This window comes from Catharus ustulatus, chromosome 29, assembly GCF_009819885.2.
Source record: "Catharus ustulatus isolate bCatUst1 chromosome 29, bCatUst1.pri.v2, whole genome shotgun sequence".
In the NCBI taxonomy this organism is placed as follows: domain Eukaryota; kingdom Metazoa; phylum Chordata; class Aves; order Passeriformes; family Turdidae; genus Catharus; species Catharus ustulatus.
This window is the reverse complement of record NC_046249.1, coordinates 5,978,454-5,996,350: the sequence shown is the minus strand read 5'-3', so window position 1 is coordinate 5,996,350 and position 17,897 is coordinate 5,978,454. Positions and strand designations below refer to the sequence as shown.

The window sequence follows — 17,897 nt, the reverse complement described above, 5'->3', positions numbered from 1 at the left end:
GACCCTGCCTTCATGAAGCCCTCACACATGGAGGCAGAATTGGGGTGCGCTCAGAGCCAGTGGGGAGAACAAATCTAGTGCAGGACCCAGATCTGGCAGCAGAGCCCAAATCCTTTTGGATCGGGAACAGCAAGAAGTTCTGGGGCTGTCCCTGCTCTCAGTCTGCACACTGCCCCCATCCCAGGGGCTGGAGGGTTAAACTGGGAGGGTTCAGCACCTCATGGCAGGATGCCAAGCCCAGATTAACCAGTTGAAGACGTCACTTTCCATTATGGGAAAGGCTCCCAAATATCCCTGAAGCTTTTGGTTCTGGGGATTAGCCACCAGCACACTCAGCTCCCGGCACAGAGCAGGGGTCCATCAATGCCGAGGGGCCCGTGGCCATGAGTGGGGCTGGGAGCTGCTCCCAGGGGCATCATCTGGGTGTCTGAGGACGACCATGTGGGAGTGGGTCAGAAGAGTTGTGTTGCACTCGTTGTGCACATCCCTCCTGCGCCTCTGGAAGTGGGCAGGGGCTTTCTGGTACAAAAATGGCCTCTTGACTCTCTCCATGCTCTCGGTTGTCACTGGATGCCTCCTGGGTTTCCTGCTGCGGACACTGGAGCTGACAGACCTGGTAAGCCTGGTGGGATGGTCATGGGAGTGGAGTGAGGGGCATGGAGCGGGGCAGGGGCAAGCCCTCGTGCCAGTAAGGATCCCAGATGGGCACAGCCCCAAAAGCAAAGGCTCTAGCCCAAGAAAACCACCTCAAGGCAGGTTTCTGCCTGTGGCTTTTTTCTTTTTCTTCTTTTTCTTTTTCTTAATTTTCTTTTCACCAAGAAGATGCCAAATGCTCAAGCTATAGGACAAATCCTGCTTCCCTCCAATGACAGTGGGGAGCTCTGGGTTGGATCCCATGGGGCTGCAGGAACCTTGAGGTGGGATGAGGATAGGAAAGGAGAGAATGTTTACTCTGGGGCTAGATGTTCAGTAAACAGGCTCCCCTCAACACCATCAGCAATGTTGGGATCTGAGAGATGGGGTCCAGGAGATGGGGTTTGAGAGATGTGGTTTGAGGGAATGGGTCCTCCCATTAGTCTCCCCAGCTGTGTGCAATCAAAGCACATTTCCATGCTCTGGAGAGGACCCAGCAAATAAATAGAGGGCCGGAGGGGAGCCTGGAGGTCCTTGAGGAGTCACGTTCCTGTGAGGAGCCTTGGAGAAAATGCATTGAAGAAAAGGTACGAGAAAGGCACAGCACTCTCCAGGAGCATCGCGCTGCGAAGCAGCACCAAGCTGAGATCCTCTGACTTGGGGCAGCTGGGCCATGGCTCAGCGCTGATCCTCGGCCAGGCTGCTGAGCCCAGGAGGGGGAATGCTGCTCCAGGAGAGCTCAGCTGATGCTGGAACATCCCTGTGTTGCCCACTAGGATTTAGCAAAGTCTTGTCATTTCAATTAGGCCCTTCAGCATCAACACAGCAGGGATGATCTTGTTACTTAATTGAAGCTGGGTGTAATCTCCCAGCATCCCAGTGCACACACCCGTGAGAGCCCAGCAGCCACCCATGCTGAGCATGAGGCTGTCAGAATCTTAGGGCTCCAGCCTCTCCTCCTGCCATGCATCAAGTTTATCCGTCCTCTACTCCAGCCCCCTCCTGCCCTGTTGCCACAGCTCTGCTGTGGGCCTGTCCGCACTGGAGACTTTTGTGACAAAACCTGGAGGAGAGCTGGAGAGGTGGCTGATCCCTGCTTTCCTCCCTGCGATGGGAAAGTGCCACAATACTGAGAGACTGGCAGAGATGCTGTTCAGGTCTGGCATTACCCCTTGCACTCATCTGGGCCTATCACAGCTCCACTCTGCCTGAGCTCCCTGGGGGCATCAGCCATGTTCAGGCCAGACACCGGGACAATGCAGGGACAGCACAGAGGAGTGATTGAACAGCTGCCTTGGCACCCCCCAAAGCCCCTGCGTGGGGTGGTGGCTACCTTGGAGCAACCAAAAGTACCTTCTTATCTTGGGGCCAACTCAGATCCCTCCCTGACACCTCTACAGTGGCACAGTGAAATAGGGGGATGAGGGATGGAGGGAGGGAGGGATAGATGGATAGGGATGGATAGGGATGGATGCATGCATGCATGCATTGGGGATGGAGGGATGGATGGATGGATGGATGGATGGATGGATGGATGGATGGTGGGTAGAGATAAGGATGGAGGGAAGGAGGGATGCTAGCCAGGCTGCTGGTCCCACAGACCCCTCACTCTCCCCTTGGTCATGGCTGTGGGATCCAGACTTTGGGGGATGTCTCTTCAGCCCTTCTCCATGTCCATGTGAGGGGTGAAGGGAGTGGAGAGATGCCATGGCACCAAGATTATCCCATGGATGGGCCAGACAGCTGGGCTCTCCCTGAGCTCGTCTTTTTCATCAGCAGCCATGAGATATTCCCACCTTTTGTTGCTGCCAATAGCTTTGGGGCACTTTTGCCCCAAAACAGATGCAGCCAAGCCTCTGCTCCTGGATAACGACTGCAATGACTTTTGAGAAGAGCCAGTGGTGGGGCTATGTGCACTATTCCCTAGAAGGCTCCAGAACCAAGGATGTTTTTGGGAGGGGACCAACCCCACGTGCCCCTCTCTTGTTTACAGCCAGGTTTGCCATGTGGCCAATATTCCCCATCCCTGAGCCAACTCCCAGTAAGGGACAGCAGAGAAATGGCATCATGGAGTCCCTCAAGGAACAGCTGCAAGCTCAGAGCTGGGTCTGGCTGGGGAAAAGGCAGATTGATCAAGTTTGAGCCCTTAACCCATAGTAATTTACCTGACACACACTCTGCTCTATGTGCAGGAGAAGCAGTATTTTTCCTTTCCTGGAGAGCTCCTCATGAGGATGCTGAAGATGCTGATCCTGCCCTTGATCACCTCCAGGTAAGATATCATCTGCTCTAAAGTACCGTCTTTCCATCATGTTGAAAAGATCACCCTGTGACCTCTGTCAAGGAGATAACCCCAAAACTGCATGGGGTGAGAATAACTCTGACTCCAAGCATCTGGCAGTCAAGCAGCATCCCCTGGCTTGATGTCCATTAAACCCCATGATTTCCCAGCAATACACTGGAAACAAATCCTCACCTGGATTTAGTAGGCATTTGCACCCAGGTCAGACACCTGCACTGGCTGGGGTTTATCCCTTGTTTTGGGCAGCTGGTGATGCCAGGGCCTTCTGTGGGCAGTTGTGATGGGCCATTTAACCTCAAAGCAGATTCCTTTAGAGGAATTTGAGAAAGTTCGGGTAAAAAACATAAGCATTCCCTAGTGTTATGTCTGTGTTTGCAAATCCCCATTTTACTGGCCTATACAGACCTAGAAATAAGGAACAGGGCCAGCAGTCCTACTGGGGTCTAAGTAAGGTCTTGAAAACCTTGTATGGATTAACATATTGCAAACAATATGTTGGCATGTGCTCATTAGACATACACAAATGTTCAAGTCCTTGTTCCCTCAAGGATGTGTAATTTCTCTATTGTTTGTCGGAGTTGGGTTGTTGTCCTATTTGCCTCTGGTTCATTTCTGAGAGCAGTGTGGTCTCTATCCTTGCCACACTTGACCTGTTCAGTACCAGCCCTTGTAGAGAGGTCTGTACCTCACATCCAACTCTGAGGTGCCTGAGGGTTCCCCTTCACTCTCAGCCCTCTCTGCAGCTCAGTTGCTGAGTGGTCTCCTCTGATCACTCTCCTGGCTGTGGGTGCAAGGTCTGCAGAGGCCTCCTGGGAGTTTTCTTTCATGCTGAATTGAGCCCGGGATTTTCTGTAATTACTGAATGATGGTGAAGTGCTGTCTTCCCTCTTATGAACCATGCCAGAGGGGACTGGGTGTGCTCTGGGGATGGAGCTCTGGAGACCCCCAAGTCCCAAGGTGGAAAGCACCACCTATGTCAGTGTTGCTTTTGTGGATCTCTTGAGTTTCCAAAGCCCTTCTCCTCCTGCATGTGTGGCTGCTGAATGGGGTCCATGGGCTGACCTCACCTCAGCCACCCTGCATATCCCCAAGGTTGGCACTGACCCTTGCAGCCCTTCTGGTATGTCCTGCCTCAGGGTCAGGGCCTAGCTGGGTTCTGCAGGAGCTTAGGGTGGGTCTGTATGCATGTGGGGCACATTACAGCCCCCAAACACTCCCATTTCATAGAATCCTGGAATATCCTGAGTCAGAAAGGACTCTCAGGGATCATCAGTCCAGACCCTGCCCAGACCCCCCAACAATCCCACCCTGAGCATCCCTGAGAGCGGTGTCCAAACGCTCCTGGAGCTCTGGCAGCCTTGGGGCCGGGACCATTCCCTGGGGAGCCTGGGCAGTGCCCAGCACCCTCGGGGGGAAGAACCTTTCCCTGAGCTCCATGCCAAGCCCTGACACAGCTCCAGCCCTTCCTGGGCTCCTGTCCCTGTCCCAGAGCAGAGCTCAGCCCCTGTCCCTCTGCCTCCCCTCGGGAGGAGCTGCAGCCCCCGAGGAGTCTCCCCTCAGTCTCCTCTGCTCCAGCTGAACGAGCCAAGTGCCCTCAGCTGCTCCCCAGACCTTCCCCAGCTCCGTGTCCCTCCTTTGGACACTCTGCAACAGCTTTGGGTCCTTCTGACCTTGTGGTGCCCAAGGTGCCCCCAGCACTGGAGGTGAGGCTGCCCCAGTGCAGAGCAGAGTGGGACAATCCCTCCCTGGTTCTGGTGCCCCCCAGGACACGGTGGCCCTTTGGGCTGCCAGCAGTGACTCAGATCCAACTTGCACCGACCAGGACCCCCAGGTCCCTTCTCACAGTGCTGCTCTCCAGCCTCTCATTCCCAGCCTGTCCCTACATCCAGGGCTGCCCCATCCCAGGGCAGGATCTGATGCTTGCCCTGTTAAACATCACATGGTTGGGGATTTCCCAATCCTCACATTTGTCAGGGTCTCTCTGTGGGGCCTCTCTGTCCTTGAGAATGTCAGCAGTTCCTCCCAAATGAGTGGCCTCAGCCAACCCAGCCCTGCACCCAGCTTGTCCCCACCACCAGCCAGCACTGCTCTCCCTGCTGGGGCAGCCTGTAATGCCCTCTCTATTTTTAGCCCAGTTTTGCCTAGAAGTAGCTTATGGGTTCTTCCTAGGAAAGCTTATGTGTGCATGAAATCTGAACCTGCAGGCCTCTCCTGGGTGTATGGGCTCCACCCCCAGGATTTTATGAACCTTGATGGTACCTTCCTCTGCTCCTCACAGTGATACACAGCAGTGGCACGAGGTGATGGAGATACAAGAGAACAGTATCTCACAGAAAAGGAGCAGCATCAGTTATTCAACATAAAAATACACTAAGAGTATAAACTTAAACCCTTGTAGAAAACAGAAAACATGGCCAGACCTTGAGAAGGGGCTTGGAGGTGTCTCCTCCTCTTTACAACTCAGCTTGGGCTGTCACAAGCTCATCCTGGATGTGAGATCCTGTGGGTGCTGGCACAGAAATGTGCAAGAGCTCAATGATGCCCTTAGGCTTTGGTTTAAAAACCTATAGAAACCCCTCCCACCCTGGAGATTTTGCCCATCAGGTGCATCCTGTGCAGTTTGGGGAACAGACAGTGACCACTCTGTTCTGTGCTGCAGCCTCATGTCTGGGCTGGCCACCATGGACTCCAGGGCCTGCGGGAAGATGGGGGTGATCACCATCACCTACTACCTTTGGACAACCTTCATGGCAGTGACCGTGGGGATCATCCTCGTGGTCAGCATCCATCCTGGTGCAGCTGCCCAGAAGGACAACTATTCTGTGGGGAAAGTGGTGCTCAGCTCTGCCGACGCATTACTGGATTTAATCAGGTGTGTCACAGGAATTCAGCAGGAGCCAAGGTTGTGATCACAAAATTTTCCCAGAAGGTTCTGAGTTCCCAGAAGACCCTGAGATCTCAAGGGAAACAGGAGAACCACTGGCCAGGTGCTGATACCTCCAAGCTCAGAAATGTGGGGTTCATTTCCCCCCATCCATGCCCCTCTGGCCACTCTGTCACTGCCGCTGCTCTCCCAAAGTCATCAGAATGGAGATGGACTGCAGCAGAGATCAGACAGGATTGTGTTCCATGCAACACAACCTCTGCTCCTCTGCAGCCCCAGCTGGGACATGTCAAGCCCAGAGCTGGCCCAGGGCTGGGTTAAGGCAGTGGATGGGGTTACCTGCAGCACATACACAGGGGCTGGGGGAGAATCTCCATTTCTGGGGGTACTAGGTTGATTGGATCAGGCTCTGAGCAGGAGGCTGCACATGGCAGATGTCCATCCCAGGCTCAGGCTTTCCACCAATACCATTTACACAGTCCTGCTTTGCATTCACCTTCCAACCTTTCTTTGCTCTCAGCTTGCACAGCTGTCATAAGCTGTTGTTGGCTTTCATGTCCTCTGGGACATTATGCCCACCAGAAGTGCTTCCCAGGATGCTCCCTCTTCTCTCACAACACACTTTAACCCTGTGTCATTGGTCTCTTACAGAAACATGTTTCCTTCTAACCTGGTTGAAGCTTCGTTCCAGCAGGTGAGCTCACCTTGACCCCTCTGCGTGCAGCCAGGATAGAACTCAGCTTCACATGGGGCAGCCTCTTTGCCCACCCACCTGGGACAGGAGGCCTTTCCCTTTCCCTTTCCCTTTCCCTTTCCCTTTCCCTCCTCATGCCCCCTACACTCACCCAGGGTGGGCACCCGAAGGCAGGAGGGTGCTGGGGGGGGCACAGGCTCAAGAGACCCCCGTGCCTGCTCTCTGCCTGCAGGCTCCTGTATGGAAGCAGCACACATCCCTGTCCTCCTCTGCAGCAGCTTTTTAATCCCTGGGGAGGGCAGGCAGCAGGCAGGGAAAGGGACACAAAGGACGCTTGAGGGAAGGTAGAGTGTTCAAAGGGGACAGTCAGAGTGTCCAGGTGGATGGAGGGATGGGGAAAACAAGCAAACTCGTGGCATTGTGAAAACATCGGTGAAGTTCCCAGGAGGGGTGGAGGGAGCAGAGGGGCCCCAGCGCTGTGCCTGCATTCCACAGGGACCGGGTCTGGTCTGCAGCCAACAGCCACAGCTCCCCTTGCCTGACTCACTCCTTGTTTCCACCAGCCTTTTACTGCCTGGAAACCAAACCTTTAATCTCCAGGAGCACCCAGCCTAGGGCTGGCTTGGCCTCTGTGTTGAGAGCAGGATGGAGCTCATGCCAGCAGCACACTAACCTCCCTCCTTTGCTTCTGTTCCAGTATCGAACTGTTCTTGTCCCAGTGGTGAAGTCTCCTGGTTTTCCAAAGATCCCAGGAAAACCTGTCAATTTTATTTACTTTGCACCTGATGACAAAAACCCTGAAATCCATCGGCCTGTGTTCCTTGAGCTGACACCATCACCCGAAATGACCTACAGGACCCTGGCTGGGACCAGCAACGAGATGAATGTCCTGGGGATTGTCATCTTCTCAGCAACCATAGGTACCTGCTCCTCCACGGGCCCAGGGGTAGCCCAGGGTGGCCACTGCAGTGGGCATCATGCTTTACAGTGCAAAAGATGTGGGGCATGGTTCCTTTAGCCTTAATTACCTCAGTGCCTGGGAACTGGGCCCAGCACAGAGCTCGTGCCAAGGCCCCTGTCAGCACCACCGTGGTGGAGCTCACTAAAGCTGTAGGCATGGGGAAGGCTGTTTTAACCTGTGTTTCCTTCACAGCCCACGTGTGGGTCCTGAGGGTTTTCAAACCATTACATAAGCTGGGGAGTCCTTTTAATGAAGTCTGAGGTGAGGTGTAATTTTTGCAGAGGCTGTCTGGGACACAGCTCACCACAATGACTTAAACCCTTTCATGCTGAGTGTTCAGCCCCTGAGCAGGCAGGATGTGACAGTGGGGTCAGACTTGGTGCTGTTACAAATATATGAGGATTTCTAACAGGACTTTCTGAAGGAAGTAGGGCAGCATCCTGCATTGAACAGCTTGCAGTCCTGTGTGGAAAAGGTGCTTGGCAGCAATTTTGGGAAGGAAAAAGCAGAGGCTGTGGAGAGACACGTGCAAGTGAGGAGGTTTAAAGGGGAGAAAGTCACTGAAAGCAGGAACTTGAAGCTGCCTCAACGTGTAAGAGGGCATGGGTGCAAGGCTGAAGGGGAAAGGGAGGAGGGAGAGATCAGAAAGGAAAAAGAGTAGGAGGGAGGGAGATGAGCATGGTGGCAGGATTATGTATAGATTAAGAGGTGAGGGCAAGGAGCTTGAACTTTGTGTATAAGCAACCAAAAAGCCAATTAGAGGATTTGAGTTGTGGAGGCAGCTCAGCCAGCACAGCACCGGAGTGCGCTGGGCTGCAGTCAGAGCCACAGAGAGCAGTCAGCTCTAAATGGGAGACCTCAGAGGAGTTTGCCACAGCGAGACTGGGCAGAGCCAGACCCACAGACAGATACCAGCAGCCAACACCCTCTGCACATCCTGAACACCCAGGAAAGGTGCTGAGCTCCTGCCCACAGGACGTGTGCCCCCTCCCCCCACACCCTCCCCAGCCCTGCCAAACCTGCAAGGAGAAGCTGCTTTTCTCTTCTAAGATGACACCTCACAACCCCGCCAGCGTGGGAGGGGGATCAGCCTCAGTTAGGAGGCAGTGGGAGCTCACCAGAGCCAGCCCCAGCCACCACCTGCACTTCCCATGTTTTGCCCAGGATTAGAGCTCCACAAAGCCACAGACTGGCAGAGCACCACCTGCACCAGGCATGGGCAGCTTGAGAAGGGGCATTCATACACCCACAGGATGCTTTATTTATGAGGAAAGGCTGATTTGGGTTTGCCTGGCAGAAAACAGGAGAGGAACAGGCAGGGCACCATAGCCCATTGGAAAATGGGAAATAGGGATCACCTCCTCCGTGCAGCAGGGTGAAGGGGGTGGGGCAGGTGGAAGCTGGTTGAGCTCTCAGCAAAGTGTATTTCTGTTCAACACCAAAACTAAGCAGGTTGTGGGGCTGAAACCAAGGTGTCCATGCAGCATCCACTGGTACCCAGAGTGACTTTGCTATGAGGGGTGGCCCCCACACAGCTACCCCAACTCTGACAGTTCTTCGCTGTCACTGAGGGCCTCTCTGTCGCTTTTGAAACCCACGAGAGGGCAGAGCTTTCAAGATGCTTGCAGGGATCTGTCTGTTTACTTGGGCCATGTCTCCCAAATCAGCTCTGTAGGACCTGAAAAGAAATTACTTTCTTCCAAAGCAGCTCTTGTGGCCACCAAACACTGGATGAATATCCACAAAACTGAGATTTAAACATGCCAAGCCTTGTCTCATTCCTGGAAGTTCTGTTAAACGTGAACCCACCTCATCTCTCTTTTGAGCAAGGCAAGAGATCCAACCCACCAACCAAGGGCCTCTTGGAGTCCTCAACCCTGAAGATTGAAGAGGGATAAGCAGGAAAAGATCCTGCCTATATTCTTCTTTTCCAACATAAAACAGACACCTGCACAGTGCTTCAAAATTAATTTTAGCCAACACAGGAAGAAGGACTTGCACCAAGCTGGAAACAAAATTGGCAACTACTCAAAGGTTCCTTTTCCCTTTGCTTGATGGTTTCCTGGAAAACCTCCCAGCCAGTGAAAGCAATGGGGTTTTGCACTGGCAGAAAGGACAGCATCATAACTCTTCTAACCATTCAAACCATAACCTGTATTTCTGCTCTAGTGTTCCTTCAACAGAAAATTAGGCTGGATTAGGATAATGCAACATCAAAGGGAAAAAACCAGACTTAGGAGAGAAGGCTTAATGCCTGTATCTAAGCAACTCACTCAGATCCTTCCAGCATATCACTGTACAGCCACATGTGTTGTCACCACCACAGCACAGCCTGTGAGCCAACACTGAACAGCCCAGCTCACGAGGGAACCAGTGAGGGACTGGGGGCCTGAGCCCTGCTCAGTCACTGTGGCAGCCAGGGCCCCTTTCACTGCACAGTAGGGCAGGAATGCAGCACAGCATCACATCCTCAGCTACACAGAGCCCTACCACACCTTATGCTTAAAAAAATTCCATTTTTATTTCAAGAGTTCATTATTCTTGTATTACCGAATAGCAATCCAGATAGCCACTTAATCCAGCTAATTCGCAATTTATCCACCCCAGGAAATGACTCTTCCAGCACTGAGCAGCAGTGAAGTTTATCTGTTTTCTGTGCAAGGAAGAGTCCAAATCCTGGATTTGGGTCTGGTGGGGCTTTGTGAGAAAAGGCCAGATGATTGTGTTTGCTTGGAACAGAGAGTGTCCGTGACCTGGAAGAGCACATGGCAACAAGTACTAAATCACGTTTTGCCTGCTGATCTCCATTCTTTGGCCACCAGACCCTCATACACTTGGCCTGTCAGGTGCTGCTCCCGTGGTGCTTCCAAGTAACATAACCTGCTGTGTTTGTTTGCAGGACTTCTCCTGGGAAAAATGGGCGAGCGAGGAGCCCCACTGGTTAACGTGTGCCAGTGTCTGAACGAAGCAGTTATGAAAATTGTCTCAATGGCTGTTTGGTAAATCTGGTTTTGATTGATTGATTGATTGAGTGAGTGAGTGAGTGAGTGAGTGAGTGAGTGAGTGATTTTCTTTCCTGCTATCTAATGGTGATACCAGTCACACTGCAAGTGTCTGTTGTGAGCACTGAATTTGTTTTCATACAACTGTACTGCACAGTACCAAACACTGCCATGTCTATCCTGCAGTGCTACAGTGATTGCTGCATCCTCATAATTTTTTATGCTTATTCTCTGCAGGTACTTCCCCTTTGGCATTGTATTTCTCATAGCTGGAAAGATCTTGGAGATGGAAGATCCATCAGTTATAGGACAGAAGCTGGGACTGTATGTCCTTACAGTAGTGTCAGGGCTTGTCTTGCATGGAATCATCCTTTTACCTCTGCTTTTTGTGCTCATCACCAAGAAAAACCCCTTTGCCTTTATTCAGGGGATACTGCAAGCCTTGCTGATCGCCTTAGCTACATCCTCCAGGTAGGAAAATACGGCTGGAACCTGCAGATACCGCAGAGCAGGGATCTGGTTTAGCAAGGGAAATGTGGGTGAGTCCAGTCAGGTGAACTCTGGGAGGACAGATGTAACTCAAAGGAAAACTATGCTCCAGCATTATTTGAAATGAGAAAGCTCCTCGTTTTAAGAGGAAGCAGATGCTTGGCCCTGCCCTGGGCAGCAGAGCTGGGCAGCTCATGGTGCTCTTCCACTCACCCTCTCCCAGGCTTTTCTCAAAGCAAACCAGCAATGTTTTTGTGTGCGCGTCCACACTTCATTCCATTGCTGCAGTCTTCTTTCTGTGAATTCAAACTAGAACTATGTAGGTGCTTCATAAACTGCATGGGGTTATGCTCCTGGAGTTTAACTGAAAACATCAAAAGCTCTTCTGAACACTTTATTGACAACCTAAAATCAACTACAGTGTGTCTCAAGTTCGTCCAACAGAAAAATCTTGCCTACTTTGAAAAGATTTTAATCATTTTAGATTATATTTACCTATTCTATTTTCATTTAAATACATTCCTTATAACAATGAAAGAAAGTTCACACTATAAACCACCATCCTTTCCTGAAGACACAAATTCAAACATTTTCCTGGAGCACATTTGACCAGGTAAAGGGTTTTCCTGGCCTCTCTGTTGCTTCTCCACATAATCCAAATAAAACCACCTGGACTATGCCTCCCTTCCCTAGTGCCCACCGCTGCAAATATTGCTTCTGCAACTCTTAATGACCTGGTCTCCTCCTGAACCTGGATCTCCAGCTCTGTCTCCATCAGGCTTCTCCGCCCTGTGCTCTGGAGCCAGCTAAGGGAGGGAGAACTGTCACAGAGAGAATACCCTGCTCCTTGTCCTAGGCCCATGTCTGGGGCCACCACTCTGCATCCAGAGCCTTTCCAAAATGCAGTCCCCGTCTCCCAGAGCCTGTCGCAATCCAATTGACTTCTGTGGTTTCCTTTCTTCAATCTGTTCTTCTTCCTCCATTCCTCATCCCATAGGAACAGTTGTCATCTTCATGCTAGACAGAAACAAGAGAGAGAGATCAGGGGTGCAAAGCTGAGGCAGGCATCCCTTATGGAACAGACAGGGGAGGATGATGGGGGTCTGGCTGGACCCCAACACAGCCAGTGCTGGCACAGTCTCACACTCCAGGAGGTGCTGCAGGGTTAACGTGGCTACCAGGGATGTTCAACAGAGCTGCAGCCATGGTACACAGGTGGTTAAAGTGGTGCCTTCAGCCACTGAAATGACATTTTGACATTTTCTCTCTCAGCCTGCAGCTCACTTTGCTGCTGCTGTCTATTCCCCAGGTGGTAAGATCTGAAGAGACTTTCATTGCTACAGCAATTTGCGCAACATTGCAGCATCCATTCTTAGGAGGGCTGGTATTTCTGTCCCATCACACTGACTCCAACTTACAGAGCTCAACACAAACAGCAATTACTGCTTGTTTCTTGTTCTGCAGCTCAGCCACCCTGCCCATCACCCTCAAGTGTCTCCTGGAGAACAATGGCATCGACAGACGTGTGGCACGGTTCGTGCTCCCTGTCGGGGCCACCATCAACATGGACGGCACTGCGCTCTACGAGGCAGTCGCTGCCATCTTCATTGCCCAGGTCAACGAGTATGAACTGGATTTGGGACAAATTATAACTATAAGGTAAAAGTTTCTCTGTAGCAGCCAGATTATTTCTCTCTATTCCTGTTTACAGACATTAGGATAACCTCTTGCATTTTTCCTGTTTGCTGAGATCTTGTTAATGACCTTTGCTGGGAAGTTGAGGAGCAGGGGAGAGTGCAGCATGTCCCAGTCCCTGTGCTGTGTGCCAGGGAAAGCTAGGATGGCTCTGCACCCCAGAATCTGCTGCAGGTCAAGGACTTTGTCTGTAGGGAAAAGCCTAGCTGCACAGACATGTGGCTGGAGCAGGTCAGCACTGCAGGGCAGAACACAGAAGGATTTGTGTAGGTGTCATTTACTCCCTTGTGGGAATGGGATATTCTCATTTTATAATCAGGGGAAAAAAGCATGTAACTACATAATAATTAAGTACATTTGCAAATATTTAGCAATTTTAAGGAGGAAGTTCCTACCCTTAAGGCGCAGGGGAGCACAGAGCCAGGACAGCCACTGCCAGCCCCCGCCATGCACAGGGCAATGTGTGATAGCACCTGGGAACAAGAAGGTGGAGCAAGTCACATCCAATCAGTCCTTCCACACAGCAGTAACTTTGCCATGACAGTTTGAATTGCACAGCCACCTTCTCTTTGCAGCATCACGGCCTCAGCAGCCAGCATTGGGGCCGCTGGCATCCCGCAGTCCGGGCTCGTCACCATGGTCATTGTGCTCACCTCCGTGGGACTGCCCACCGAGGACATCACCCTCATCATTGCCGTCGACTGGGCTCTGTAAGTGCTCTCCAGGCACTGCTGTGGGCGGTGCCCAGGGTCAGTTCATGGTGATGTATCTTCATCTTGATAGATGAAACCAGATTCCTTTCAGACAGAAACTGATGCTGGATTACACTTATCACAGACAAATAAACGCACAGCTTCTGAAATGTGCCATTTTAAAGTAAGATAAAAATGAAGCGAGTCATTAGGTGAGAAACCACAGAGAGCAGATGCTGAGTTACAGAAGCCACACATAGGTGGCTGGTTTGTACTCCCCCAGGGAGAAGAGGAAACAGTGCCAAGTATCATGGCTGCTTTTCTCTTTCCCTCCCCCTTTTCTCTATCCCCCACAAAGGAAGGTTAACGCACCACCAGTTCAGCCTTTCAGCATCACAGGGTACACAGCACCTCTGGCACCTTCTACTAATGAGAGGTGCCTGGGTAGACACGAGAGGGCCAGTGGCTGGATCTACAGGATTTCTCCTCGAGAGGCATCTCAAGGAGTTTTATGATCTGCTGAGGCAGCTCTCCCTCCACTTAGCACAACAGTGCCTATCCCAGTTTGGGAGGTGCATTGGCAGTTTGGGAGGTGGCATTGGCAGGCCCCTGCACTGCTCACACAGGCAGGGTGAGAGAGATGCTGCCCCAGCACAAGGCTTACAATAGAGGCCATTTTCTCTCTGCATCTGCAAAACCAACCCAGCACTTGGCAACACCAGCAAGAGGGACATTCAGGATGGGGGCAGACTGTTCCAAAGCCATCATCATCCCAGGCACACTGGCCATGGCCACCCCTTGCATCCTGGCTGTCTCTCCGCAGGGACCGACTACGAACCATGACCAACGTCCTTGGTGACGCCCTGGCTGCTGGCATCATAGCACACATCTGTGAGAAGGACTTTGCCCCAAAGCCACCCCCAGTATGTATGGCATGGTGGGAGGGCAGAGGATTGTGGGACATGGCAGGACAGCACAAGGCACCTGCTCACTCCAGTAATTAAAACTCTGCTCTTTCCTTTTTGCAGCAAGACCCAGTGAGCAACAAAGACAAGTTTCCTTCTGCAGAGACCTCACAGCTGCATCCCAAAGTCAATGGGATTGAAATGACTGAAGAAACCCTGTTGGATCAGACAGGAATTCACTATAACATCTGCCAGGTGTAGATAACAGCATTCCTGCTCCCAGGAATGGCATCTTGGTGCTAAACACTGACGTTAAGTGTCGCATAAGGATGCTCTGCAAGATAAAGGCCTTACTTGGCACAAAAAATGGGAAAATTCTCTCATCCTTTGAAGACTGTGGGACTCCCAGCAGGCACCCAAAGAATATGGCCCTGCTGCTGGGGCAGGGAGCCAGCTCCTCCCTGTGCCTGAGGACACAGCTGGGAGCTCACTCCCTGTCTTAAATGGCTGGCTTTGAAGGATTTATAGCTCCCAGTTTTCCAAGCTCACCTATTTTTGAAAGCTAGGGAGGTGAGCAGGTGTTAGCAGACTGGATTTGGTGAGAATGCAGTAGGGCTGGGACATAACACTGAGCCCTCTGGCCAGCAGCTCTTCCCATCCCAGGCTGTGCTCCAGAAGCTTTTGTTTTCCTTATTATAGAGATTATTTTTTTAATCATTGCTTTTTATTTTACTACTGGTTCCATCTAAAAACCAAGATTAAGTGAATTTTTGTCTAGAGCACAAAATCCAAGTTGGACATAACTGGATTTCCCAGCTGTCAGGTTATAGACAGGATGGCTGAGCTGTTGCACTCTCTCAGGGACAGCGGGATCCACTGGTTGGAAAGAAGGAAGGACCAGCTGTACACCTGTTCCTAGAGCTGCTTTATTACAGAGAACTAATTAACCAGGTCCAATTGCAACTGCGTTGATTTTCCCGGTTAAGGATCTGTCCCCAAGCTCACATTCCAATTCCAGCCTTAAAATCCAGGCTTCCCAGAGCAGCCTTTGACACAAAAGCCTTTTATACCAACAATTTACGTCACTGAATTAATTTGTCTCTCAAAATGTCATCTCATCTCTTTTCTCCTTGATATTTCCTGCCACAGAATTAGGAATCATAACAGAGCTCAGACCACATTCACATCACTGAACTGTTCTCCAATTGCACATAAAGAAAACATTTTCTGTGCAGAATTCTTTCAAGCTGAAGTCAGAAGTTGGAAAAATTTCCCAATTTAGAAATACTCATTCCAGTTTTGCTAAATGAAAAGAAACTATTAAATATCATAAACCAGCTTTTGCACCCAAATTGTCTTCTATTAACTTACAAAAGCCTCCACATAATTAGAATCCTGGGCAACATAAGCTTGAGACACTGCTGCTAAGTTTGGCCTTTTTCATCCTTTCTCCTTGGTGAGGTTAATTATTATCTTCTTAAGCAATACAGCCCAACTGCACTTCAAGGAGCAGTCATGTCATTCACAAACACAAAATAATCACATTTCAAATCAATCTCTGCAGTTTCCCCACACATCCCTCCCTCCTTCCCTTATCATTTATGATCACCTCAATACATCACATGCTGGTTCAACACCACTGGCTCTGAAGGGATTTGTGGTTGTTCCTCTTTACCAGGAGCTCAGCCACCCAAAACTCCCTGGGAGATGCTGGTGAACATTGGGGAGGCTCCAGGCAGCCCCAGCTCTGGACAAGGATATGAGTATCCCATCCATCTGCAAGTCACCCACATCCTGCAGACACAGATGGACAGACACCTCCAATGCGCCTGCTCCAATGTAGTAATTAAAACAGGCAAGATCTATGAGACCTTTCTGATCAGTCACTGCTGCATGGGAACACTCACATTCCTCACTGGATGCCCCAGGTGAGTCCAGGCCAACCAGCACAGGCAGCACAGACAAGCTCCATTCTCCTCTCATTAATGAGCTCTGGATATTACAGCACACAATTAACCCTGCAACAAAAGGCAGGATGGAACATCCATGGCAAAGGTCCTTGAGTGAGTGCTGAGGCTGCAGGATGAGCCTCGGGGCAGTCTCTCCCCTCACTGGGCTCTGGCTGCTGCAGACCAGACCACCTTATCCCCTGCCCCAGAAACTGCAAGCTCACTGCAACAAACAAAAAATCATTACAAGAAAAAATCCCACCCTGTACAACTTGCCCCAGGAGCTGCAAGTCCTGTGCTTTATCAATCCCAGAATGGTTGGGTTGGAAAGGAACTCAAAGCTCATCTCCCATAGGCAGGGACACCTTTCACTAGACCAGCTTGCTCCAAGCCCTGTTCAACTTGACCTTGAAAGTAACATCTCTTACTATGTGACGAGATTCTCATCAGCAGAAATACTCTGATTTTGGAAATCAGCAAGAGGTATTTTGGTGCTAGTAAGGTTGTCATGCTGAAGTCCACACAGCCTTGTTCTTGTGACAAATGCAGAAACAGAGACTTTGGAGTCCAGCAGCCTCAAAACTGGACTGTTGTCACTGTGCCCCTCTAATAGGATAAAACAAGGGAAAAAAGTAATTTGAGTGCTTCTGAAAATCATTTTGTGGTCTGCTATAGAGGCAAGGCATTGATATTGATGCGGAAAACTCAAAGGCAGCAAGGACAATCCATCTTCAGTACTGCAGGCACAGGAGAGGCACCTGAACACCTTTAACAGGGTGGAAATTGTGGAAAAGCAAATGAAAGAGATTTATGGGATGGTCCAGCTGTTGAGGGGCCCAGTCCCAGACTATGCCCTTGGGATGGCACCATCCCAACCCCACCTGTGTTTTCAATAACCTGCTGCTGGGAAAACACTGACACCAGTATTTATCTGCTGCTCAGGTGGAAACAGCAGCCTTCCTGTGCCAGCCCTGAGAGTCAGTGCACCCATGGAACACCAGAATGTCAGCAGGGCTTTTGTAGAGAGCAACACAAACTCATCAGGGGTGAGGAACAAGAGATTTCTAGAAGACAAGGAAATAGCAGAGTCTGGACAAAGTCACTGGGCATCACCTGGAGGAATTTTATCCTGTACCAACTGTATTCAGGAGACCAGGATGGGAGGCAGGTGAAGTTCCACGTGTCCCACATCAGGAAAACTGAGGCATCTTGCTTGGCAATCTGGACCTGTCTATTCAGCCTCAAAAAAGGTAATAACAAGGGAGATGGGGCACTGCCCAGGCTCCCCAGGGAATGGTCCCGGCCCCAAGGCTGCCAGAGCTCCAGGAGTGTTTGGACACCGCTCTCAGGGATGCTCAGGGTGGGATTGTTGGGGGGTCTGGGCAGGGCCAGGGGCTCAACTCAGTGATCCCTGTGGGTCCCTTCGAGCTCAGGATATTCTGTGGTTCCATAATTAAGTTCTACTGACTGATACACTGCATCTTCAAAATATTTTAAACTATTTTCTCAGGCACCTGTAAGAAAGAGAGGTGCCTCTGTTCTAGCACTGAAAATCTAACTCTGTTATTTCCAAGCAATTGGAGACGTACAGGCAGAGCAAGGCACACACCCTATAGCACAGAAATCTGTTGTACAGAAAGCACACAAGTTCAAATCTGTACTTCTTACTTGGAAACCCTTATTTTCCTTAC

The 17,897-nt window shown here is 50.8% G+C and overlaps 1 protein-coding gene and 1 long non-coding RNA gene across 2 annotated transcripts; one reads left to right on the top strand and one right to left on the bottom strand.

Moving 5' to 3' along the window:
- Positions 1–439: 439 nt before the first annotated feature.
- LOC117008300 (excitatory amino acid transporter 5-like) lies at positions 440–15,738 on the top strand. The gene is made up of 11 exons (XM_033082024.1): positions 440–616; positions 2,826–2,905; positions 5,595–5,807; positions 6,471–6,513; positions 7,211–7,433; positions 10,374–10,473; positions 10,714–10,947; positions 12,430–12,624; positions 13,236–13,370; positions 14,176–14,275; positions 14,381–15,738. The coding sequence occupies exons 1-11, from the start codon at positions 440–442 to the stop codon at positions 14,516–14,518; spliced, it is 1,638 nt and encodes a 545-aa protein (XP_032937915.1). The 3' UTR covers positions 14,519–15,738.
- Positions 11,347–14,271, bottom strand: LOC117008301. Its single transcript, XR_004420298.2, has 2 exons — positions 13,056–14,271; positions 11,347–11,982 (listed from the first exon to the last, which is right to left on the bottom strand). It is a non-coding gene; the product is annotated as an uncharacterized LOC117008301 (long non-coding RNA).
- Positions 15,739–17,897: the final 2,159 nt, after the last annotated feature.